Genomic DNA, 24,875 nt, shown 5'->3' on the forward strand with positions numbered 1-24,875 from the left:
TTCAGCCCCGTGTGTTGAGGACGGGCGGGCGCTTTCCGCACCTCCCCGCTAGTGCCAGCCCCGATCGTCGCCGACCCTCGGGCCTGAGGCAGCCAAGGGACCCGGGGGGAGGACTATGGAGCTTGCCTCAGCGGGCGTGCAGCGCCACGCCTGAGGCTGGGCCGCGCCTCCGGTAGCGCCATGGATAGCCGGTGCTATGGATGCGCGTCCAAGTTCTCTGTCTTCAAGAAAGAGGCAAGTCCGGCTGCGGGGGGTCAGGACCGGCCGGTCCCGCGGGTGACGCCCCCACAATGCGAGGGTCTGAGAGGGGAACCGGGAACCGCCTCGCCCTGCGCCGAGACATCTTCCTGGCCAGCATCCCGGCGTTGTTGTCCTTGCTTACTGAGCTATTGTGGTGCCTAATTGCAATATGTCTTCAAATATGAGAGATTACTGACAAAAACAAGAAAAAAGAGAAAAAAAATCATCATATCATCCCTCTAATCCAGCATTCGGTCATTGTCTCAGACAATTCCCACGCACACACTTTGTTATACTATGGGATGAAGTGGTGACTCAGCTCCCAGCAGGAGTTACGTGCTGGTTCTCGAAAGTCTCCGTATCTTCATCAGCAGCTGGTGATACAGTTCTCTTACAAAAAATCAGCACAGCCCCAGCGTTATTTTGTGTGTGCCTTGTCACGGGCACTGTGCCTGCGTGCGGCCGGGCAGAGCGGTGGGGGTGTGTGATGACGGGTTGGTGAAGCCCTGCCCTGCCCCTCTCTCTGTCTCTGCAGTGTGGCTGCAAGAACTGCGGACGGTCGTTCTGCTCGGGCTGCCGGAGCTTCACTGCTGTTGTTCCCCGCTGTGGAAACACGCAGCAGAAGGTGTGCAAGGAGTGTCATGAAAAACTAACTGGGTAAGGTGTGAGTGTTTCTTCACCCAAAGACAGTTTCCTGCTTTGTATCTTCAGTTTACATCCCAGTGTTGTGTTGCAGATTTATGCATGAGAGCTGTGCCTTCCATTTGTGCACGGATGCTGTCTGTACCCTGAGTTTCAAGCCAGGCTATTTCTGAACTGTTGTTTTGTGAGTTGTGTAGTCCAAAGATACGAATCAGGATTTGTGCCTGTTTTCTATTATGACAGAGTAGTCAGAAGGAAGCAGGTTTGAAACTTCACAGAAGGACACTGAATTACTGTGGACATCTTAGCTAGATGAGCCCAGGTTAAGCCCCACTGTGTTTTTGCCCAGAAATCTACACCCCTCTAAAAGCACGGGCAGTCTTTTCAGAAGTGTAGTAGTCGAATGGGCTGACAATAAGATGTTCAAAGTGTTATTACCTTTGTGGGCGGTGACACAAATCGTCAGTGTTGAGGGGTGTCCGTTACACGTAGCCTGAAGATTTAAAATTTTGTAGCATAAAATCAGTTTGCTTTTCAAAGAAAAAAAAATTTGCAAACATAACTTTTAGATTGCTTGTTGAAAACAAAAAAAAGTAATTCAGAAGCAGCATGAGTTATACATGGGAACAAGTAACACAAGAAAACAAGTATACACCAGAATCCCTCAGTTAGCCAATTCCTTGGTGTACTCTTCCTTCTCTTCTCCGCTTCTCTCATATAGCAAGGAATTTTCACCAATTAGTGGGGAATTTTCTGGCTCTGCCGGTGTCTAAAGGAGAGGAGCCTCTCATTAGCGAAGGTCTTCATCTCCACTGCCTCATGGAAACAGTGAAATACAGTATTCAGTCGTTTCAGTTTTGAAATTTTCTGATTTCCCTTTACAACTTCAAAGCCATTAAAAAAACAAGGCAGCCTTTCTCCGTGTTTCTTGGGGGCCTTTTTTTCTCATCATTTTAATATCAGTACTATAGAGTTACAGAAGAAAAAAAATTCTCCCTGAGCAGATACCAGGTAGATCACAGAATCATAGAATGGCCTGGGTTGGGAGGGACCTTAAAGACAAATCTCTTTCCAGCCTGCCTGCTGTGGGCAGGGGCACCTTGCGCTAGACCTGATTGCTCAGAGCTCCCTCCATCCAACTTGTCCTTAAACACTTCCAGGGATGGGGCATCCACAACTTCTCTGGGCAACCTATGCCAGTGCCTCACTAACCTCACAGTTAAGAATTTTTTTCTAATATCTAGTCTAAAGCTACTCTCCATTTAAAAACATTCCCCCTTGTCCTGTCACTACATACTCTTGTAGGAAGTCCCTTTCTGTCTTTCCATTAAGTTCCGTTCAGGTACTAGAAGGCCACAATTAGGTCACCCTGAAGCCTTCTCTTTTCTGGGCTGAATAATCCCAACTCTGTCAACCTTTCCTCATGGGAGAGGTGTTCCATCCCTCTGATCAACTTGGTAGCCTCCTCTGGACTCACTCCAACAGGTCTGTGTCCTTCCTTAGCTGGGAATGCCAGCCATGCAGCATTCCAGGTGGGGTCTCAGAAGATCAGAGTAGAGGGACAGAATCCACTCCCTCAACCTGCTGGCCACGGTGCTTTTGTTGCAGCTCAGGACACAATTGGCTTTCTGGGCTGTGAGTGCACATTGCTGACTCATGTCCAGTCTCTCTCCCACCAGCACCCCCAAGTCCTTCTCAGCATGGCTGCTCTTGATTTGTTCATCCCCCAGTCTGTGCTGATACTAGGGGTTGCCCCAACCCAGGTGCAGCACTTTGCACTGGGCCTTGTTAAACCATGGGACCTATTGTTTAATCAGTCACATAGACTCACTTACTGAGCTTGTCGAGGTCCCTCTGGATGGCACCCCATTCTGTAAGCTGCATATGTTGTTATGCAAATAAATTTCAGAACTGAAACCTTAGAACCGAAAAACAGTTCAACAATGTTACATTCATTCATTACTATACAGGCCTTAGCTGTGTTTGTAGCTGTTGCTTCCAAGAATGAGTGAAATATGCCAACTACAACTACCTCACCTAAGTGTGTAGTTTAGCCCCTCAACCTGAATACAGTGAAGTAGAAGATAGTTATACAATATGTGCTTGTGGTGTGCAGTGTTCAAGTGTGCTAGAAGATGTCATAGGTGATTATATAATAACTTCTGTAACATTTTGTTTTGGTTGTGCATGATATGATTCTGGTTTTGTTGCATGCCCCAGCTACTTCCAGAGTGTTCTGCTGCATGGAAGCTAGTTACGCTGGGAGTCTTACCTAACTACTGTCTACCTGCTTTCTGAAGTGGGAGGTGCAGGCTGTGGGAGGCAAGGGTATTTCAGCCCCACCTCCTTTGGATCACTGGTGACTGTATTAAGTCACAATGCAAAACAATTGGACCAAAGGACTAGAAACGAAGTCCCCTGCTGTCCCAGGCAGTTATCTTATCGTGATCCAGTTCATAAGATGATTGCTCTCAGTGTTAATGAGGTTATGAAAGGAGGTGTATCAAGAGGTCAAGAAAAGTCTGCTGATTCTTCTTAAGTTGAGAGACTAGGTAATTGAAGTATTGTCAGTATCTTGAGTTCAGAAAAATCATTGGTTTTGTCTTTCAGAGAGGGAACTCAAAGCAGTTCAGCAAAATGGTCACCACCAGAAAACTACAAAAAGTGAGTTGCACTTGACAATCAGTTGTTTCTGCTGCAGAGTAGCCTTTTAGGCTTTCCTTTTCCCCTGTGGAGACCTGCAAAAGTGGGTCTTTTGATGTGGGTATTTGCTTGGATTCAGAATTAGATTAAGGTCAGAGCTTCTGTTTTGTTGTTTGGGTTGTTAGTTTGTTTTAGGGGTGGGGCATGAGCTCTTTTGAATAGACTCCTGAAAAGCCACCTGCCTGCAATTATCTGTGACTGATCAGAGCTGGCTTGGAAACAGGAACCCGGTGGTGAAATGTTCCATATCTTCTGGGAAGCAGTGCCAGGCGTGCTGCTCCTGTGAGCTAAGGTTTTCCTTACTCTTAGCAATACCTCATTGTGCTGATGTTAGAGAGCCTGGTATGAGAGAGAGTGGTTTCATTTCTGTTGGGTTCACAGAGGATGTTTTCATATCTCCAGGTTAAAATCCCTGTTCTCAATTGTCGTGTCTTTTTTCCATCCTTGTCACAGGCGTGTAGCAGCTTTTGAGGCTAAGCAAAACCAGCTGAAAGAGCAACAGAAAGCAGCTGCAAAACCCCCAGGTCGAACAGGCTCCAGATACCAGGGGCTCTCAAAAGAGGACAGAGCTATTGCAGAGAGACTGGAGAGGCTCAGGGAGGAAAGGAAACCGAGTGAGTTGTAGAGAATACTGTAAATACCTTGGGTGGGAACACTGCTACTTGGGAAACATGGAATCTGGAGGGAGAGGGGAGTTCTGGGTGTTAAGAGGCTGCTGTTTTAGGGAAATGAAGGCTTAAAATAGGACAGAGCATCCAAGTACTGCTGCCACAATGGCCCAATTCTACAATGATTTTAGGTCAATGTTCCAGTTTCATTTTGCTTCTTGGGGTTTCCCTTGAAACTACAACTCAATTTTGGGGCAGTATCTGATGTGTAAAATCACTTTCTCATTTCCTTTTTGTGGGGTAAAAGCCTGTGTCAAGGCCGCTTGGAGCAGAATGAAATGAAAGTCTTTGGCCAAAGTATTTTTTAGAAGGTTTCCTGTGGGTCATTGTCCTGGGTTCCATTCTCTGTGGGACTATGTTCTGGCCAGCCTTGTCTCACAGAGAAGGAAAAAGATTCTCATCCCAGTCCACAGCTGTCAGGTTCTGGGACAGCCTTGAGGTGCTTGCAGGAGAATAAACTAGTTTTAAAATTATATGGGATCCCTAGAAGAGAAAGAACACACTGCAAAGTGGTTACCTGGTTATTACAGAATCATTTAGGTTGGAAAAGGCCTTTAAGATCATGAAGTCCAACCATTAACCCAGCACTACCAAGTCCACTGCTAAACCGTGTCCCTAAGTGCGACAACTACACATCTTTTGAATATCTCCAAGGACGGTGACTCAACCACTTCCCTGGGCAGCCTGTTTCGGTGCTTGACAGCCCTTTCTGTGAAGAAATTTTTCCTAATACCCAATCTAAATTCCCCCTGGCACAATTTGAGGCCATTGCTTCTCGTCTGTTACGTGGCAGGGGAGGGTTTCAGTCTGATATATGTCTAGGTTGGCATTAGGAGATGGACTATACTGCCTAAAAGACTCTTATTTCTCTGCCTGTCCCTAGTATTCAAAGTCAGCTGATTGCCAAATGATGTTACCCTAATACTCACCTTATGGCTAGGAGATAAACTGTGATGGAGGCAAGGACTCTGAAGGCAAGGATAGCATTAGGGTAGTCTCTGAGTCACTGCAGTATGACCCCTTATTCACATCAGGGCTGAGGGAGGTTTTTGCTCAAGTGTTCAGAGTCTGATTCCAGAAAGAAATACAATTTTAAGAAAAAAAAAATTGAAGTGTTTTGTTTTCATTAACAGGATAATCTCTTCTCTTGGGTTATTCTGAATTGCAGAGTCCATCCCTACTCAGGCTGAGATTGAAGCTAGGCTGGCTGCCCTGAAGGAGGATGGCCGGGGACCTATTCCATCCACAGAGGAGATGGAGGATCGGTTGGCTGTCCTGCAGGGGAGAGATCCTCCTTCCCAGGCTCGCAGACCTGTAAGATCCCTCAGCTCTTTAGTCAGCAATTTATTCTGAGCTGACACAGTAACTGGTGTCCCAGCATGTTAACTGTTCTTCCTTCTTCAGCCTTTTTGTGTCCAGGTAGCTTAACTCAAAAATCTCTGTTTCCTGATTGTGTCGTTGCTTCAGAATCAAATGGTCAGCCTTTACCAGTTCGCTGCCTCAATTTGAATCCAATGTGCTCCTTCATGTCAGGTGTAGTTCATGTGTATATTCTTAACAATAGTTGCTAAGTTTTTTACTCTCAACCCATTTGTATACCTAAGTGGTCATAGTATTTCAGAGCTGTTTGTCTGTGTTTGGGGCTTATCAGCCCTACCTTCTAATTGTATCTTGTAGTCGTTACTGCACACCAGCTAGGCAAAATCCTGTTAATTATTCCAGAAATGGAAGTTCAGCATGGTTTGTCTGAAGTTGCAGAGGAATCAGTTGGATTGAAAGCCTGTGGGAATTATCTTGTCCCCAGAATATCATTTCCTTATGGTTCTTTTTTCAGCTGCATGCCCAGATGTTATTGTAGGTTTTAGTGGGGCTGCTGGCTGGCACTGTTGAGAACAGCACTTTGTTTGCATTGAAGGTAGTGACAGAGCTGGGATTGGGACCCAGCAGCGTGTACTCCTATACGTTCAGCACCACTTCGCATTGTTTGGGTGACTGCTCTTAGAGCTGTGTGCATTCAGCACCTCTAAAAATGAAACCCTTGAAAGTCTTACACCACATAAAGCTGTAAGCTGAGAATCTCAATATCAATGGAGGCATCTTTTTATGCTGCTTCCATCCAGGGTGATCTTGGTTGCCAAACTTTCCTTTGACTGAGTATGCCACTTTCCTCTCATTTGCCTTTTCCCACGCCCCCCCTTGTTTCTTAGGTACACCAGCCTCCTGATACCAGAAGTCTGGTCCAGCGGACAGATGACCTGTTAACTCAACTATCTGAGGAAGTTGCCATTGATGAGCATTACAGACCAAGAGTTCAGCCTCAAGGTATTTATTTTGGCTTCCAAAGACCTGTTTATATCTAATAATGTATGTGCTATATTGAGAAGGCAATATGTGCCTCCCTATCTAGCTTACAGGTGAGCTGGGTGTCCAGTTTGTCCATCTCTCCCCCTTATAACTACCAAATTGACTAAGAGCAGCCATCTGGCTCCATACTGGGTCTCAGTGTCTTTGCCTGGAGATGATTCCTTGTTGTCAGGGTTGTTGTACACAGATCACTCCTCTCTATTTCTCTAAGGTGACCCTTCCTTGGGGAGGAGGTGTTGCTACTCCTAATGCACCTGTGCACTGTTACAAAACATTGGAATTTGGCATACCATTATCTTCCTAGCTGCAGTGCTTTCTCTGTAATCTCACTGTAGACCACAGATTAGCTCACTTTCTTCTCTTCATGTACAGTGAGGATCCTACTGGCATGCCTTCTCCTATTATTACGTGGATTCATGGAAAGCAGCAAGCTTCTCTCATATCATTGCTTTCTGTGTTTTCTGCATTGTGTTTTCTGTGCCCAAAGAACATTGCTGCTGAGTCACCAGCATGTTCTGTGTGTCTGTCTGCAGCTGTTAGTAGCCAAAGTTTGAATGATCTCAATCGAGAAAGTGAAGATTGTGTTTGCCCTGCAAATCTGGACCCAAAACAGCTAGAGGAAGAGAAGAACAAACTTCTGGCAGAAGCTGCTGCCGAGCTGCAGGAAGAGAATACTAGGCAGGAGAAGATCTTACAGGTTGCCAAGAGACTGGCAGCACTCAAAGGCGAGGACCCAGAGAAAGGTGAGCAGCAGATGAGAACACAGTGCCAAGAGAGGAATCAAGTTGCTGTGACAGTAATTTCTTTTCTGAGAAGTGTTTATCCATTTAATTCCTATGTTCTGCAAGAAACAGACTGAGATTTGATTTTATCTGTAAAGTTGTACAAGTTGGTTCATTATGAAATCAGTGTGAAAGATCTAAGTTGAGGGTAAAGGCTGGAGCTGTAAGGTCAGACTGCTTTGTCTTGCACCCTTCTCTAAGGTAGTTCTAGCATGCTCTGGTGAGGTTAACAAAGCTTTTAAAAGCAAAGCTCTGGGTTTGGTGGGGATTTTTTTCTTCCCTCTTCCATTATTAAAACCAAACAATAACACCCTTTTTGACGAGTTTGCACCTGAAAAGGATCTGTCTGCGTCAGAGCCAGAATGCCAAAACAAGCTCACAGCACAAGCAATTGTCTCTGGTACATAAGGGGCACAAGATTTGAAGCAGGTGTGGGTTACAGTCTCCCATTTCTTACTCCTACAGTTACACTGGAAAACTATAAACTTCCTGACAGTGATGAGGAAGTGGCTGAGGAGGAAGCCATTCGCAGAGTGCTAAAACAGGTCAGAAGTGGGAGCTGTGGCCTTGTTTATCTTCCTCTCAGTTACGCCCAGTGTGTCTGTTACCTGATGAGCATACATAAAGGATGTGTTTGTGTTTCTGGGAAGAGTGTCACTCCTTCCCCTCCTAATGCTTTCCCAATGCTAGCTCCCATGGGCCATTCAGCTATTTTGGCAGGCGATTGACAACAATGTTTCTAGTCTGTCACATTGTCTTTCTCACTCATGCTTAGTGTCTCTTGTGGTGTGTGTGTCTTCTTTACAACCTCACTCTGCTGCTACTTCCTTGCTTCTTGTTTCTTCTGCTTCCCTAGCCAGTTAGAACATGGATGATGACATGTGTGCTGTGTAGCACAGCTTATTTTTCTCTAAAATGTCTCGGAATTGTCTTGGCAGGCAGACCCACGTTTGCTGTGCTAATCAGACAATTGCTGTGTCTGATACATCATACACGTGTGATTAGCATGATGTTGAGGGTCTCCTGATAGTTGTGCTGCAAAGCAGAGTGTGTTTGTTACAGGCCCCTGCTGCTGCACTGACTGTCCACAGAGTACACACAGTGTTCCTAATGCAGAGAGCTCACATCTGTCTGGATAACACAAGATGTATTCAGACTTCTTATCTCCTGTTATTGCATGAGAGCAAGAAGGGCGGGAGGTTTAGGGCCTAGAATGAGGATCGCAGCTGTGTTTGAAACAAGAGGCTTCTTGCTTTCTCTTGTTACCAGCTCACAGAGGAAGCAGCCCTGGATGAAGCAAGTGGATTCAACATTCCTCCAGATCAGACCACCCAACCAGGACCCTCACAACAGAACCTGTGTAAGAAAGCAAAGCAAAAGGTCAGTGAGCTGGTCAGGATCTCTTGAATTGGTGTATTCCAGGGTCTTAAGAGAGTACAGTTCTGCAGCAGAAGTTTGCTGTATCCTGGGCTTAATGCAGAAAAAGATTAACCAACCAGTTTTTCCAGGGCAGACAAGCCAAGCAGCTTCTGCAAGGCTGACCAGCCCTGAGCTCAGCTGTGAATCATCCATTTAAGAGGAATTGCTCCCTGGAATACTATTTCTTTCAGGCTGGCTTTCTGTTGAATGTTATGGTGTCATCTAAATCTGGAGAAGTCAGCAGAGACCTCACAGTATGAATATTAGAGAATATATATATATATATATATATATATATAAAAAATTAGACTGACAAGGCCACAGTCTAGTACCATACATCCTGAACCTGAGTAAATGGGAGGTTTGCTGGTGCTTTCAGCTTGTGCAGAATAGAACCTCTAGTCAGTAATACACTGTCTGTGTTCTCATATAATGTCAGAAGAAGGAATTAGTAGCAAGATATCCTATGCTCAGAGTGGATTCTGGCCTACTATGGAAATACAAACATGTTCTCTAATGTATATTAAAAGAATTAAATGGACCTGTGACTGGCAGTCACCTGTCAGGCTTATCCCCCATGGAAGAAATAATTTAATTGTAAGCATTATTGAAAACATCCATCTCATAGGTATGCCACCTTGCGTTTCTGGGATTACTGATGTAAAAGATAGCGTTAGGAAAAGATTATGTTAGAAAGCTGCCTTTGACAGTGTCCAAGCATTGTGTCTCAGTGTTTTTATGACTGTTCAGTTTCACAGGAGTTCTCTGTAAGGGAGAAGAAGTCAACAGTTTGCCTTATGGATATATTTAGATTATGATTTCAGAAGATCTTTTTGTTCCAGCCACAGGTACAAATCAATAGTAGAGGCCTTTTGGCAAATCACTTCCTTTGTTCCACAGGTTTTTTTCTATAACAGGGAGAAAAACACACCCAACCTCCCATTACTTTCCCTTCCCCCATAACTGCTTTCAGCAAAACTGCTTGATTGCTTGCTTTTACAGCAGGAATTGTGTGTCACATGGTATTGTTGTGGTGCCTGCCAGAAGATCTGGTCTTCATGCCCTTAACACAGTACAGACAATGTGGGTGTGTATTGCTGTAGACACCAAATGAGGGTGAATACCTGTTTACATTCCAAGCAACATAGTTTCACAACTAAATTCTAGCAAGTACCTTGGGGTTTTATTCAAAGATGCATATGGAGCCTATCCTTGGGCTCTGGGCAAGTTCTTCTCACAGACTTAGCATCAGCAGAGAGTAAACTATGGACCATATGACAGGTCATTGTGGCCATCATGCATTACAATGAAAAGTCCTGTATTTTCTCTGCTGGGGTTTGAACTCTGTGTCTCTGTTTTCTTTGTGAATTAGAGCCAGACTCCAACCACCACAGCTCTTGCCAGGGCAGATAGTGATGAGGATGAGTTACCCTGGTGCTGTATCTGCAACGAAGATGCCACTTTGCGCTGCCACGGCTGTGATGGCGACCTCTACTGCCAGCGCTGTTTTCGGTAAGTCTCGCAGTTCCTCTTGGTCTTAGAGGCAGGTAAAAGGAAAGCTTGGCCCTTTTTGTTTGTTTTTCCTGTTGGGCAATAAAACAGGCAGTAGGAGGGAATATTTAAGGAACCCAGATCTGAGCTGAATGCTAGTTGTTATGGAAATACTTTGTGTGATAAGTAGTTATCCCGGGCTTCAGGGACTAAACTGACCCTAGGCAGGAGTGTTCTGTGTGTACTGCCTCAGTGCATGTTTGGGCACATTGTCTGAGTGTTCTCTGGATCAGCTGGTGTGCTGCATTACGTGGGATGGGATAAATGAGACTATTGTTCAGTGACTCCTATGGCTTGTTAATGCCATTGATGGATGATCTGGGCTGCGTTCCCTTGAGAGGGGAGATCAGATAGTATAAACTCCTGAAGCTTTTCTTAGGTTGAGACTTTGCAATATTAAACTATATTAAAAAGATCTTTATTGAAATATGTATGTGTGAATCCTTTTTCATCAGTCAGGCCTTGCAGCAGCTGTAGTCTTGGTTCTTAAATGTTTCTAGTTTGATTTCTGAAAAATATTGCATGTCTCAAGATTTGGAGGGTTAATTCCTTTGAATATAAAGCTTTTCCTAACAGTTTGTGTGACTTCTCTTTTTTCATGCCTCAAAACTTTTGGGTAGTTGGCTGGAAGACATTTAGACAGCAAGTTGCTTAGAATCTGGTTGGGATAACAAGAGATGCTTTTGTGTATATTCTCTGATTTCCTTCAAAAAATGGAAATGGAATGGGAAAAATATGAAAATGTTAAGAAAGTATGTGATTGGCTGTATTAGATCATTAAGAACAAAGCAAACAAACAAAAATATCCAACAGCAGACATCAGTAAAAGCAGAATCAGCAGTCTGGAAGGTGAACAAGTGTATAAGTTGCTCCCTGCAGATGCAGACTTGTGTCTCAACACTGCCCGCTGCTGAGCATGGTTCAGGCAGCTGCCGGTACACTGCGTTTTAGCCACAACAGAGCTGTGCAGAGCAGACTGTCATTTTGTCTGTTGTCACAGGAGTTGCTTATATCCCTGGAATCATAGGCATAGTGCTGCAAATGAGCCATCAGTTAAGTGAATCTCTCCAAGAGGCAAAGAGACAGAGAGATCTGTTGTCATTTTCAAATCCATCAGGCAAGGCTGAGCAGATCTTTCCACAAAGCACCTCAGAGGTTTCTGTTACAAGCAAATACCTTAAGTAGTCAGTCCACGTGGCTGCCAGTCAGGTCCTCACAACTTATCTCCCTTGAGATAAGTTTCTAGGTAAGGGCTGCTGGGAGATACCTTGTGCAGTAGCTAAGGGCAAATTCCCAGCCTGGGTATTTACTTTTGACTGCACTTTGTATTTGCTTCTCAGGGAAGGCCACGATGAGTTTGACCTGATGGACCACCACACCTCCCGCTATCAGCTTCCTTGCAAGCAGAAGTGATCACATTCTTCATAGGCAGTAAAGAAGGTGGAGAATGGGAAAACAGAGGAGCCGGCCAGATGGGAGGAAGAGTCCAAGTGGATTTGCAGCCAAAACGGGTGATGTTTTGGACAGTTAAAGGATGTGCTGTAATCTGAGAGAGGCTTGGAGGGCATATGACTTTGTCCTCACAAATACTCCAGAGAAGTGCATGGTTTGCTGTGTATACTTGGGAATAAATGAGGAGGTGGATACGAGTCCATAAATACAGACGGTAAGGCAATGTGGGTTGCAGTAAAGATGAGTGTTTAAGGCAGTACTGACTGGCTGATAAGTAACTTCCTGCTTTTGCTAACAGCTTACACACTGGTTCAACAGGCAGCAAAACACTTTGCACTGAGAAAACTGTCTACTTTGTGATCATGTGTGTGATGAGAACTTTCAAAGTGTAATAAAAATTATTTACAGAGGCCTGTGGTTAAAGTCTCTCCTGGAAACGCCTGATAGCCTTTTACAAATTGTTGCCTTCTTATAATGGTATGTTAGTCCTTGTGCCAAGTGGCTTAGGGAAAGAAATGAAGAATCATGAAGTCATCAAAAATATTTCTGTGGTGTGTTTGGAAAAGGTGCAGGGGCTACTCTGCCTTGATGGGCAGCCTTGCTCAGTTGAAGGATCCTTTGTAAAGGATACACTGATACACAGTGTTGTGATCTGCATTGGCTGTGCCAAGGTCATGTGGTCTGTAAGAGCAACCTATCAGTCTGGAAGAGGTGTGCATTAGTCTGAAAGCAGGATTTAGCTTTGTTAATTATTTGTTCCCCTGGTAGAATAATTATCTTACCTGTGTGATACTCTTTCTCTGGCTATGAGAGAAGCTCAGTTGCATATGTTCATATCCCTCCCTGGAGACAATCCAGATGCAAGTGGCACTTGCCTGTGTCCAGAGCACCCAGAATTGCTTCAGATACCCAACTAAACTTGCTGTAAACATGCTTTATTATTCCATCAGGATGAGCCCTTTCCAGAGTAATGTGAACTTCTGAGAGAGCTCTCTAAGGCTGACAAATTCCAATGGCAACAAAATAAAGGATTTGCCTTTGACAGGGAATTTCCAATGAATCTTGCCTGTCTGGTTTGACACTGCCACTCCCAGCTGTCTGCCCTGCCCCTCTGCTTAAGGTCACTTAAGTTCACCTCCAAGGTGAACTTACAAAACAGTGTTTGCCTGCACCTCTGTCACCCCTGGTCAGAGCACAGCAAATTAATTAAACTGCTGTTGAAGCTGGGTTTGTGCTAAAGTGCTGCACTGGCTCAGGCCCTTCAACAGAAACCTGATTCAGACAACGTAGAATAGTGATACTGCAGGGTAACACACTAAAAATTGCAAGTGTATACAGCAGTGCCATCAAAAACTTTTGTTAGGAAGGGGTGGCAAAGCCTCGCTTCTGTGGAGGATCTTCTTTCTCCTGGCAGTCCTTGCTTCACCAGCACCTGTCTCTTTGGGACAGGTAGATGGGAAAACTATTTGAGTTGTTCTAATGTGAGAGCTCACAATGAGCCCTGCGTTACACAAAATTTAGATAAGTTACAGCCCTGAGAAGCTTGCAGTCTTAAAAACAAAATGCTCTTCTGGATCTGTGTCACCATAGGAATGACACTTTTTCATTGCTATTTGACATGGATAATTAGTCTGGTAGTAAGACAGTCCAGTTTTGTCTTAGATTAAATCCTTTGTGTTTTGTATATACAAGGGAAGGTGCAAATATCTGTTCTTATATCTCTCTTAAGACTGATCCATTCCTTTGGGCTTCAGCCTCTTGATTTACAGCTGCTTCTATTTTTTTTTAAAAACTTAGTATGAGCTGGAGTGCTACTTGCAACATTTTGGATGCTTCATCAGCCACAACCAAACTTTGAGCTCCTGTGCAGTTAGGTAGCCTATGTCTTGTAAGCCCTGCCCTGTTCACATCAGTCGTAATGGAGCAGGTTACAGCCGGAAGCAGTTTAATTAGATTCCAGATTGGTTTCTCTGGGGCCATCCCAAGGAATTCAGAAATGCACCCAACCCAATGCCTGAAATAGAACTTAGTCACACATGGAGGAATCTCTTTGGTCATACACATGCTGCTGCTTTCCTTGCAGCACTAATGGACATTTTTGTGGCTGCTGCACTTTCTGCATGTAATTGGCTGTTTTAGTAGCAGCTCAGTCACTTTCCTCTGAAAAACCTTCCCCACTGTAGCTGTTGCCTCCTCCACGGAGGAGGGGTAAAAGGGTATCCAGATAGCTGTCTGCAGGAGGCACACCTAGCTGAATCTGTTTTTGTGTAAGATGAATGCTGCATGACCTTTAAGTGTGCAGTGCACTTTTGGCTGTGTTGCTTACTCCTCATCCTTGTCTTTGAAAAGATACTGGTAAACAATCAGTTCCTGATAGGCCAGGTCAACTTCAGTCATAGCCATTCAAGGACTGAAGACACCTTGGCATCTTCCAGAAAGAGATTCACCTTCTTTGCTTCTGTCTTTGTAGCATGTCATAAGGGATGAGATTTTCTTTCCCACTCAAAATGTTTTTTATGTAGGCTTTACCCCAACAAGAATTGAAATTAGAAAAGCACATGAACTTTCATACGTTCTGAGTTATCTTGGTGTAATCAAGAAGGCAAAGGTCCTTTAAAGCAACATTCTTGCACAGTATGTACATACTAAACATTGCAGTGGCGGTGCTAATGGTGGTGCTGAGAAGAAGCAAAGTTAACTGGAAGATATTTGTAAAAAAATTTTAAAATGCTGATTTTAGTCTATACTTGTGGTCTAGGGTGAGAACAGCCAATGTGTAAATAAAAGCAAGTATGAGTTACTGCTGTTTAAGAACTAAACAAAAACCAAGTTGCTCTAATTGCCTTGTGTTGCTTTTTCTTTTGCACCAGTGAGCTGAGAAATCATCTGCCCCTGGCCACGTGTTGCCTTGTTCCCAGTGAACACTGTGCTCATTTGAAGTTCTCTCATGTGGTACTGGTGTCCTTATGGATCAGACCCAACTGCACATCATAGGGGCTGCAGCTTACTCCTTTCCTGCTACTTGCAGAGTAAGCACAAAGACAACTTCTGTCAAGCAGAGTTTTGAGAACTTCCTTTTTCCTTGGTTCTAACAATGTCTGCCTTAATGCATAGACAAAAATTTTCTTTGCATTACTCCATATTGAGGATATATAGAACAATGCCCAGGGGAGAGAAGAATATCTCTTTTGGGCTAGAGGAGAGGCATGTCAGGTCTTTATGCTGTTGCTGCTCAGCAGAGTAAAACAAAGCCTCTTGGTAGGGTGTGTAAGTAATCTGGACTCCTATGTACTACTGTGTGTAACCAGTTACATCTCTAGGACACTCTGCTCATGGCCTGTCTACCTAGATCTTCTACCTGAACTTCTGTTTGATCCCAGTCTGTTTTTAACCATGCTCAGAGCTTTTTTGTCCGTGTGCTGCTCTCCTGTCTCAATGACTCCCTTGAGTCTTAGCAGGTGTCAATCCACGATCAGTGCCAGATCTACAACCGTTGCAGCTCTGGATTTAATTTTGTTGTTATTTTACTTACAAAGCTGAGATTTCAGAAGGGCAGGCATGTCCTATTAGTCCTTTTCTAGGTGAAAAATGGCCTGTTCTCAGGACTACCATAGATATATATTGGGCCTGATAAAGGAAGACCATTTCTCCAACCTAGTGGATGAGGCTTAGAGCATCTTGGAGCAGCCTTAGAACAAGACATGATCCGCATGGCTTGCTAACTTCCAGGAGCCAGTCAGCTACAAGAACAGCATTGAAGGGAAGCAAGCCCTTACATCACAGTTGTTATTGCAGCTTGGATTTTGTCCTCTCAGAGGACAGGGCCCACAGCTTGTTCACTGACACCTGGAAAATAGGAGGGAAGCAAAAGATAATAGTCATCACTCTGCTACTGATAAAGATGGAAAGACTAATGTATTTAAGATATTACTGGTCCAACCCAAGAATTCTTGTTTGTGTTTGATAGCTAACCTGCATGTCCCTCCTGTTCCAGAGTTGGTCCCTTCTGCCTCTGTCTGACAAACAAACAAAACATGTACTCAAAAGCTGGCCTTGAATGTACTGGTACATAGAAACCCCTCTGCATGTGACTCAGCAACTCTTGTGTTGTGAGTGGCAGGCATGAGCGTAGGGGCAGGCGTAATGTCAGAGTGCTCTGCCTAAGCAATCGGCCTCCATTTGCTACCTTATTTCCTAGTCACATGTGTCAAATTACTGACCTGCTGAGAGGCTGGATGTAGTTTCCTCTGTACTTTTCCAGACAAACATTAGTTGTAGCCAAAAGAGTTTGTCCAGTAAGACAATGTGTCCTACTTCACTGCTCATTTGTGAGACCTACCTTGTCTGTAAAAGACTCACTCTGAGGTGCTCCCTGAAGGGAAATTGGGAGCAGATATTTTTTTACTTCAGTTTTTCTTTAGTACCTAAAGAGAGAACAAAAGCAAGCAATGCACAGCTGGTTTTCTCTGGTTTAATATACAAAATAAGTATTTTTACAACATCTTTTTAAATTATGAGATAAATCATTCCCAGACCTTGCTCCTTTAGAAGACACTTCTAAATCATTAAGTCTTATAGAAAAAAGACTTAGAAAAAAGAAAATGTCTTCCATTAGCCTTAGCAGCTGTTTCACAAACTTCCCCTTAAGGAGAGACCAGGTGCACTTGACCATTTTCCTTCCATCATACTGGATATTTTCTGTCCAACCTTCATAAATAACAGAGGCTTAATAAGACTTACAAAGTAGGTGCAATGCTGTAGAGTCAGGTACGGTGGTAACAGGCAGGAGATCGCAGTTGGGTCCCAGCCAGACTGAAATGGGGTGCAGCTTAACAGTGACTGATTTTCCATGTTGATGAATGAGTGATAACCAATGCCTTGTTTTCCTTGCAGCGGACAGAACAAAAGAAGTCTCAATGAGCTCCTGAGAATTGTGTTCAGTGCTCCTTGGCCAGCATGGAAATTCCTAGAAGAAACTAAAGGAAGGACACCTTGTCCTGTTCCCCAGGCTAACATGCTCTTTAAGAATCAAGAAAAAGTACACTCTAGCTGCCTGCTATGTGTGTAGATCTGGAAGCAGTGGAGACTTCAAACCACTGGTACAAAGTTCACAAACTTGGTGATGTTTCTCAGTAATAAGTCCTAAACATATTCAGAAATGCTGTTGCTGATCCTGGTTTTTGTAGAGAAGACACACGTTTCCTCGTGACCAAAGCTGGGTGTTCCATGTGAGCAAGGTCATTTCTTCTGAGGATTGGTGACTCTCCGGAGACCTTTCAATCGACTAAGCAATTCCGTAATGAAGTCCTACAGTAAGAATTGGTTAAAGAAGGATGTCATTAATTCCAGTGCTCACCAGCCCCAAAAGTACTATGGCACTTGCATCATTCCCACATTTGCCTTTATGTTGAGCAGAAACCAGAATTTTGACATCTATTGAGCAAACCTATCTTTTAGCTTAGGAAAGGAGACCTTTTGATGGATCAAAAGGATCTTAAAAACTCCTCTACTTCCCTTCCCCTGTTTCCCTCTGGAACAGCCATGTTTATTTTCTCCCTAGGAGCTAGCCTGCCCCTCTTCATCCCAGATACCTGCTTTTTCTACCTTGAGATGACCTCGGGATGCTGTTGTCCTCTGTTAGGTTCCACTGCTTCCTGTTGCCACCATAACCTCCTGCCCACTTCTTCTGCCCTTCCAATCTAGGGCAAAGCAAGCTGTCCCTCTTGTTGAACCTGTAAAGCTCCATGTTGTGGATTGCAAACCATCTTGGAGCTGTGCCAGCTCTACAAGGAAGTGGCTGGCAGAGAAGAGGTGGAGCAAAATACATGTAGGACTAATGATAACGTTGAGCAGGGGTTGAGGGGAGGCAGAGCAGATAGATGAGCAGTTAATGGAGATAAACCCTGAATACTTTGCTGACACAACCAAGGACTATGAACTAAACTGGACCAACTGGTTATTCCAAGCAGAGGGCAATGTGCAAACTTTACTCTCTGCATGACAAGTAACATCACCATAGAGAAGTGTGCAGCCTTTCTTCACCCAAAGACATAGCTACATGTCCTTGTAATTAGGCAAGGTCACTGGAAGTACTGCAGCTTATTAGCATTTGTGCTGTGTGGAAGCCCAGGTTCCTCACTTTGGTATCAGACGTTGCCACAACTTGCTCTGGAAGTAAATGCCTAGGATCATTCATTCCTTTTCGGTTAGTCCTTTCAGAGGAAACCACTTTGTTTCTTGTCTGCCTTCTGGAATTAGGTTGCTGAGATCTTTCAAGAGGATTCAAGATCACCAGGGTAAAAGTACATGGGTTTGCCAATGGGGTAGCAGTATCTGTATTCAGCAGGTACCCTGCTGCCCACAAGACACCTTCGTGGCTTATGAGTCAGTAGAGCAAACTCTTTTCAATTATCACTCAGGGAATGTGGGATTCTTGCCTCAGATCTGAAATTCACACACTCTGAAAACTATTTCTGTATTGCCAGCTTTGTTGAACCCCTGCTAGGAGACTATCTGTAATGATTGCTACAGCCCAGTTTAATTTCAGTGATAGTCATGCATTCATCTCATTTTCTGTATATTCATCACTGTACAGCTACATAGGCTCAACAAGATGTGGAGTCTGGGGAACGATGTCTGAGCACAATGTTCACATGCAGTGCATGTGGCTGAAGCAGTGATGGGGGACCCCATTTTGCACAGGTATTCAATGCAGCAAAGGCAGTTCCTCTGTGATGCATGCACTACACTGCAAAGTATTAGGCTCCACTCCTCTGGACGTTGTGGCTGCTTGTGGGACTTTTTAACTCTCTAACTCAAGATCAATACTTGTAAAGTTCACATGGGAAAAAGAAACCCACATGTATAACTAACTTACATGGCCATTGCTCAGCAGTTATCTGCCCAGTCCAACATGAGGACCATCTGACATTCTTGTCATTCATAACCATAGAGTGGTTAAAGCTAAGAATGCATTTAGCTGGCAGTGTGCAATATTGTTACGTGAACTGTATCGCTATCTATGGCTTTTCTACACTGAGGACCAAATAGCAACCCAGCGTAGTCATTCCAAAATTCCAAAACATGGAATGAATGAACTTTCTTTGGTTGTAAAGCATAATTCCTTATTTCCTCCAGTGCTCTGCCTTCAGCTCACCCATGTAGATTTACATGTAATTTTGTAACACAGCAGAATAAAGTGGCAAACACCTCCCATTAGGATTAAATGAATCTACAGCACAGTAATATCTTGGCTATTCAGCCAAGCAGCAACAAAGACACACTGTAGCAGCACAGTATAATATATAACTAACATACATACATGTATATGGTGCTTCACTCACCTCTGTAGGGCTGGAGCACTCATGGAGGATTTCCTAAAAAAACAAGGAGTCATCATTTTAGTATTTATGAGTTGATCTAATCCTCTCCTCTCTACAAAAAATGTATAGAATCTTACTACCTTTGACAAGTGAAAACACAGGGAAGCATCATACAGCACTGGAAACACATATTCTCTACCCCCCACACCACTACTCTAAGAAGTCCCTAATCTAAAGTCACCAAGTCTCTCTATCTGACCTGTAGTTTTAATTTCTGTTCTTCATTAGGGACCTCCAGGAGATCTTCAAGATCAATTTGTGGTTCAGGAGCTGCTGTCTCTGTTTCTTCCCTTAGCTAAAAAGAAAAAAACCCACCACAGTTAATAAACCTTCCAACATCTAAGAACTCTAGAGTCCATCTTTAAAGAACTGAGCAGCTGAGTTACAATAAAACTGTGCTGCAAAATTGAAGTCATGATATAAATCATCTCAAAATAAGGAGGTTCTTATAAAGAGGGCACAGATTCCAGTCCTTTTGCATAGTCTGCTAGAACCACACCTCCTGATGTACGCATTCTTCATCTTTTCCCACCACTACACTGCTCAGGGGTCATAATCCATCATGGAAAGACCCTTTCAAGACTATCCAACTGCAGTGCAATTTAAGACAGCCTGTGACACCCCTCATCTATGAAGTGTTCACCAAACAAATCCAGCAGGCTTAGTGTTTGAGAGGCACAAATAATACAGGAAGATATTAGGCTTTTATGCTAATTACATTCACATACTTTGTATTTATACTAAGGCTTTTTGCAGCAATAGAGAGAAAAACAATTATGCTGTTGAAAGACCTAACAGTATTTTGCCAGCTTTCTCTAACAGACATGAGTGGGACATAATAGTCTTCTTTAATGTAAGAGGGACCCCAAGTTTTGGTGACTGAAGTAATAATCTTGTACTACATTGGGGTGTTAGTTGGAAACATTTGTAAAACTTGATCACGGACACATTAAAGCTTCAAAAGTCTCTACAAGTCTTTAAGGAAAGTAGGTTATGGTTTTCCAGTGTATTTGCAAAATGAATCTTTCACAGCACAACACTAGTGATATTTTGACATAATAATCAGCAGAGTAAGAATACTGGGTAAACAGCACGGTACCTGATTGCGAACTAGCATTTACAGATGTATGTGTAAAACATTAAACATAAAGGCAATACTTACAGGAAAAAAAGAAACTTTTTCTTAGCAGTGTCTGATATTTCTCTGTATGCCAGAGAGGAAGTAGAAAGCCTTTGTTTAACTTTAATATGCAGCTAACTTAACAATAAATAATAAACCAGAGTTAAATATATTGCATTGTGACCCACACAGCATTTTTTTCTAAAGTAATAGTTTTCATGTAACTGTTTAGAAAGCAGCTGTTGATCCAATTCAACTTTGGCTGAGAAGCTAAATAGGCCAGGAGGGTGAGACAGGTTAGTAATTCCCTGTGGCTTTTTGGTCCTAGTGTGGATGCTGTTCTGGATTCCATGTGCAAGGAATTATTTTGAAAATCACCAAGTCTTAGTTTGGTTGCAAAAAAGCTTCATGATAGTAAACATCATAGCATTCATATTACTTGTATCAGGAGGTGATGTTTGAACTAACCTTGCTGGCATTTGAATGTCTAGAAGACACTGAGGAGCACTGCACTGCCAAGGGCAGGTGGAGCAAAGTAAGAGGTAGCAGAAAATGGTAAATGTAATGGAAGTTCATGGACACAAGGAAGCCTGGAGTAGCAAGGTTAGCTAAATAGTCTTGCCACAATGCACAGAGGAGAGCAGGAGGACCTGCTGGACACCTGGGTGATTATAAGCAATTACTGTGACACATGTATGTATTGGAAAAGATCCTATGTAACCCCCCCTGTTGTACCCTATTAATAGTCTCTGACCTGGCACAGCATCATGTTATGTAGTTCCTGGTAGCAAATCTCTTAGACTGGCCTGAATACATCAGGAAGTAGGGAAATCTGTTGTGCTGGAGAGGTGCTAGCAAAGGCAATCCACTGGCAATCTGTTTCTGTAAGGGCATGGCTGGGTTTCTCACTTGTGCCTGCTGGCACTTTGTAGTAGGGAAAAAAATGTCCCCTTTGGGCAGCCGCTCTGATGACAGTAAACAGATCTTAATTTTCAGAAAAGCAGAAGTGATAACGTAAGCTGACTTGTTTTTCTTACACCTTTACAAGTGTAAAGGTCTATCTCGCTAAACTTCAGCAAGTAAGAGTAGCACATAGGGAGCCCCATCTTGGGTCATGTGACTGGTGCTACCAAGTGCTTCTTGTCTGTCTCCAAAAAAGTCCCAAAAACTTAACTCTTTAACACTGCAATAATTCCCCATAGGGGGAATTTTCAGAGGAGCCATTCATTTGCAGCAGAAGGAAGGACCTTTTCTCCATATTTGTTTTCTGCTGTCTGTTATTTGCCTATGGCATAAATTAAAACAGAAATGAACTATTTTTATCTCCCAACGTGGCATGAGAATCTGCTACCTTCCCACAAATATCAAATAGGAAAATTCACACAGAAAATTATGCTAATAATGATTACAATAGTAAAAAACAACAGCAACAACAATAATAAAGACAGCCCTGAGACAGTTCCTGAAGTTTGGCTCTTCAGCTATGGAGCTGACATCGTTCTATGGCTCTCAGGCTAAGAAAATCACCCTGGGCAGGCAAAAGTTTCTCTATACCATCGTGGCATATAACACAAAAACTGCCTTTCCTGGTCTGTGCTAACACATCCACTTCCATTGTTGATTGCAATTTGAAAGTGCTGATGCTCAGAGTGGAAGACTCTAAGCAATCATCAACTCTTTTTTCCTTAAATGTGCTTAGCACTGTGCTGAGGTGCAAATACAGAAAACAGGACAGAAAGGCCTTGGCAGTTCATTTAGTCCATCCCCATCCAGGACATGAATAAGCTGTTTTACACAATTTGTTAGACTCATCTATGTCTTCCACTGAAGATGTACTGGGCTCTGAGTCAAGAAAGCTTTGTTCTCTTACTGTATTGGCCATTGCCCTACAGAGTAAAGAAAAACTCTTAATCAAGCTATTTAAATGGGTGTAAGGTCATGATGTACAGTGTAGGAAATCCTTTCACCTTTTCCTGTACCACACTCCAAAGGAATGGAAAAGCACTATCACTTATGAAAGCACCCAGCATAAGAGCCATCCATCTAAGCACAGTATATGCATAGAAGTGACAGTACAAGGTTAAAATTTCAGTGTACGCAGCCAGTGCTGGAACTTGACTTAAATGTCACCCTACCCAATAAAAAACTGTCATCTAGTCTGCAACAGCTGAAATAAAGACCCGCACCATTCAGGTGCTGGACCTAGGCACTCCTGGATCTTTCTTAGTGGGACAACTCTCAGGTAGGCAGAAAGAATTTAAGAAGGACTATTCCTGTTGCAAAGGGAAGTTCAGGCAAGGAAGACGGCTCTGGGGATTTGTGAAGAAGAAGGCATAAGATCTACACATTTGCTCATAGGGGGGTTTTTTCCCTTCTCCTTCTGTCAGTAGTGTGTCCAGACTCTGCACCTACAGATACAGCATTATCGAAGTGTCTCTTTCAAACAGCAGGTAGAGGCTCACTGTTGTGTCAAAAAGGAACAGGGATACACTGATAACTCTAACCCAGCTAGCTTAAATACTGCTCGCAGCAAAGCCACTCACCACATGGAGTGCAGCAACAAGAAGCATCCTGGGTTTATACATCTCCCCAGGTTCTGCTACTCGTGCTGAGCAATAGCTACATCCCCTCAGTGGGTGCAACGCCAGGCAATTTAAAGCTGGTTGGATTGTATCAGTGCAAGCTTCTCTGCCTGCCGACACACCAGTCAGAGAGAGGACTGCAGCAGGTGGCAAGAAGATACTACTGAAGAATGAAGATGAGAAACTATTTCCAGTGAGGCAGAGCAAGCAAACCTCTGTCCCAGCACACAGGATCTCTAGACCCATTTACCTAACAAGCTGATTTGCCCCAGCTACTCACCCGGCATTGGTATAGCTCCTGCAGCTGGGCGTTGATCCATTCCTCCAGGTCTAGCCAGCGCTGTAGGTCTTTGCGGTTATACTTTATGGTCAACTTGCCCAGTTTCCTGTGTGATGATTCCTCCCCAGGTTTCTCTGGCGTCTGGAAGGTTACCCGGGGCAGTGCACTGGGGTTGCTGGCCATGCTCACTGCTTCCTCCTCTGACAAGAGGAACTCACCTTCCTGTGGGCTCACTCACACCTTTCCTCAGTCTTCTTTAACCAAAGCCTCTCCGCAACAAGTGTCTCTCAGTACAAACTACTCAGAGATGCCAAAGGTGGGATGCATTTGTGATCTCAGGAAGAAAGTTGGGGATGACTATAGGACTAGGGCAGCAGCCAGGCTCTGCAGGCAGAGTTACAGCTGCAGATTCTTGGGTTTCACCATTGGCTGTGCTGACAGAAGCAGGGAGGCAGACAGAGTTCTTGTTGTAGTAACGTCTGTTGTTAAAAGAAGCCAAGTGAACCAGGGAATTGATGAACCAAGTTTGTTAATATTTAACGTAAGTCAGCTCCAAGAGGCGGAGAAGAAGGAGGTTTTAAATTACTGTTTTCCTACAGGCATAACTTACATGCATGTGCAATTCCAGAGGGTTGATCCATACATAATGCATTGAATCCTGCTGCAGTTCATACTCAACTGTAAACTACTTTGCCTGTAGCTACAGGGTTTAGCTCCCATTGAAATGGTGTATTTGGCATTTTCCAGCTAAAGCACTGGACCCATCACACACATAAGAAGTGGTCTGGAGTTAGCTGGCTACATCCACTATTTTACAGTAGGTCAGGAAATGACACTGCAACCCAAACTTGGGCTCAGCAGTTTCATTTTACATTGTTCTACATTCTCTAAGTTTATTCCAGCTTTCTCAAAAATTTCTGTAGAAATCCCAGTGGCCTGAATTTGAAATCATCTGAGCAAGAGGCTTCTGGAATAAAAGAAAATATTTGTGCTCCTATTAGAAAAATAGTACAATGTTGACACTGTACACGTGATGACACTGCAGGGGAAAGCCTGATTCAGGATATAGCACCATCTCTTTCCCATAGAAAAGTATTATTCATGGTAAACAGGTTCACCTGCTGAAGCATCATAAACTGCTATCAGACTATATATTATCATTGCTTGGTTTACAGTTTCTTCCTAACTGGAATACAGGTTAAAGGTCTGCAGCATTATTGCCCTATACCATTTAGAAGGATACATGTGAGCAGCACAGTTCAGAGGAACAGAAATCAGGCTGGCTGTGTTTACAGGGTGCCAGGGCACTGGGACACCTGTGGTCCCTCCAGATCCTGTCACACCTCTTTATTCATCTGTTCCCAGAGCTTTCCAGCAATCTGCCCAGGGAGCTGCCCCACTGAACAGAGAAACAGGCTGAGACCCTCTATCATGAAGCAGATTGAACATCTCCAGTCTCATGATTCGTGTGGAAAAAGCAAATAAGCCTCTGCTGCTCCTGACAGCCAAGGTATTTCCAGTTTGGAGACCAAGAGCTAGATAAACCAAAGGAAAAACAACTAACCCTTGTCCCACTGATAGCTGCTGCCAGGCAGCATAGGACAGTCTGCAAGGTAGCTGGTCTCCTTTGGAAGTCTTACTCAGTCCCTCTGCCACAGTTCTGTCCACAGAGGGATGGTGGTACTGCCAG

At 43.7% G+C, this 24,875-nt stretch overlaps 2 protein-coding genes across 3 annotated transcripts; one reads left to right on the plus strand and one right to left on the minus strand.

Moving 5' to 3' along the window:
- Positions 1–10: 10 nt before the first annotated feature.
- On the plus strand, positions 11–12,231 carry ZFYVE19 (zinc finger FYVE-type containing 19). Of its 2 annotated transcripts, none has more exons than XM_032691435.1 (11): positions 11–234; positions 776–897; positions 3,493–3,546; positions 4,039–4,199; positions 5,422–5,567; positions 6,461–6,575; positions 7,151–7,360; positions 7,865–7,988; positions 8,663–8,779; positions 10,191–10,330; positions 11,710–12,231. In XM_032691435.1, the coding sequence occupies exons 1-11, from the start codon at positions 181–183 to the stop codon at positions 11,733–11,735; spliced, it is 1,269 nt and encodes a 422-aa protein (XP_032547326.1). In that variant the 5' UTR covers positions 11–180; the 3' UTR covers positions 11,736–12,231. The 2 variants fall into 2 exon arrangements, with proteins under 2 accessions (XP_032547326.1, XP_032547327.1); XM_032691436.1 differs by having other exon boundaries at positions 14–234; positions 7,865–7,944; positions 8,669–8,779.
- A 4,647-nt stretch (positions 12,232–16,878) lies between these two features.
- PPP1R14D (protein phosphatase 1 regulatory inhibitor subunit 14D) lies at positions 16,879–23,675 on the minus strand. The gene is made up of 4 exons (XM_032691437.1): positions 23,186–23,675; positions 19,403–19,498; positions 19,165–19,197; positions 16,879–17,128 (listed from the first exon to the last, which is right to left on the minus strand). The coding sequence occupies exons 1-4, from the start codon at positions 23,366–23,368 to the stop codon at positions 17,060–17,062; spliced, it is 381 nt and encodes a 126-aa protein (XP_032547328.1). The 5' UTR covers positions 23,369–23,675; the 3' UTR covers positions 16,879–17,059.
- Between the last annotated feature and the right edge of the window lie 1,200 nt (positions 23,676–24,875).

The sequence above is a fragment of the Chiroxiphia lanceolata genome, chromosome 6 (assembly GCF_009829145.1).
Source record: "Chiroxiphia lanceolata isolate bChiLan1 chromosome 6, bChiLan1.pri, whole genome shotgun sequence".
In the NCBI taxonomy this organism is placed as follows: Eukaryota; Metazoa; Chordata; class Aves; order Passeriformes; family Pipridae; genus Chiroxiphia; species Chiroxiphia lanceolata.

What these genes read in the sequence shown, in the direction of transcription:
- ZFYVE19 (XM_032691435.1), top strand. Translation starts at nt 181, where the DNA reads ATGGATAGCCGGTGCTATGGATGCGCGTCCAAGTTCTCTGTCTTCAAG. An exon ending in CAGGGAGGAAAGGAAACCGA is followed by an intron (nt 4,200 to 5,421) that starts GTGAGTTGTAGA and finishes TCTGAATTGCAG; the next exon opens with AGTCCATCCCTACTCAGGCT. An exon ending in GTTTATCTTCCTCTCAGTTA is followed by an intron (nt 7,989 to 8,662) that starts CGCCCAGTGTGT and finishes GCTTTCTCTTGT; the next exon opens with TACCAGCTCACAGAGGAAGC.
- PPP1R14D (XM_032691437.1), bottom strand. Translation starts at nt 23,368, where the DNA reads ATGGCCAGCAACCCCAGTGCACTGCCCCGGGTAACCTTCCAGACGCCA. An exon ending in AGGAGCTATACCAATGCCGG is followed by an intron (nt 19,499 to 23,185) that starts GTGAGTAGCTGG and finishes TTTTCTTTTTAG; the next exon opens with CTAAGGGAAGAAACAGAGAC. An exon ending in AACAGAAATTAAAACTACAG is followed by an intron (nt 19,198 to 19,402) that starts GTCAGATAGAGA and finishes TTGTTTTTTTAG; the next exon opens with GAAATCCTCCATGAGTGCTC.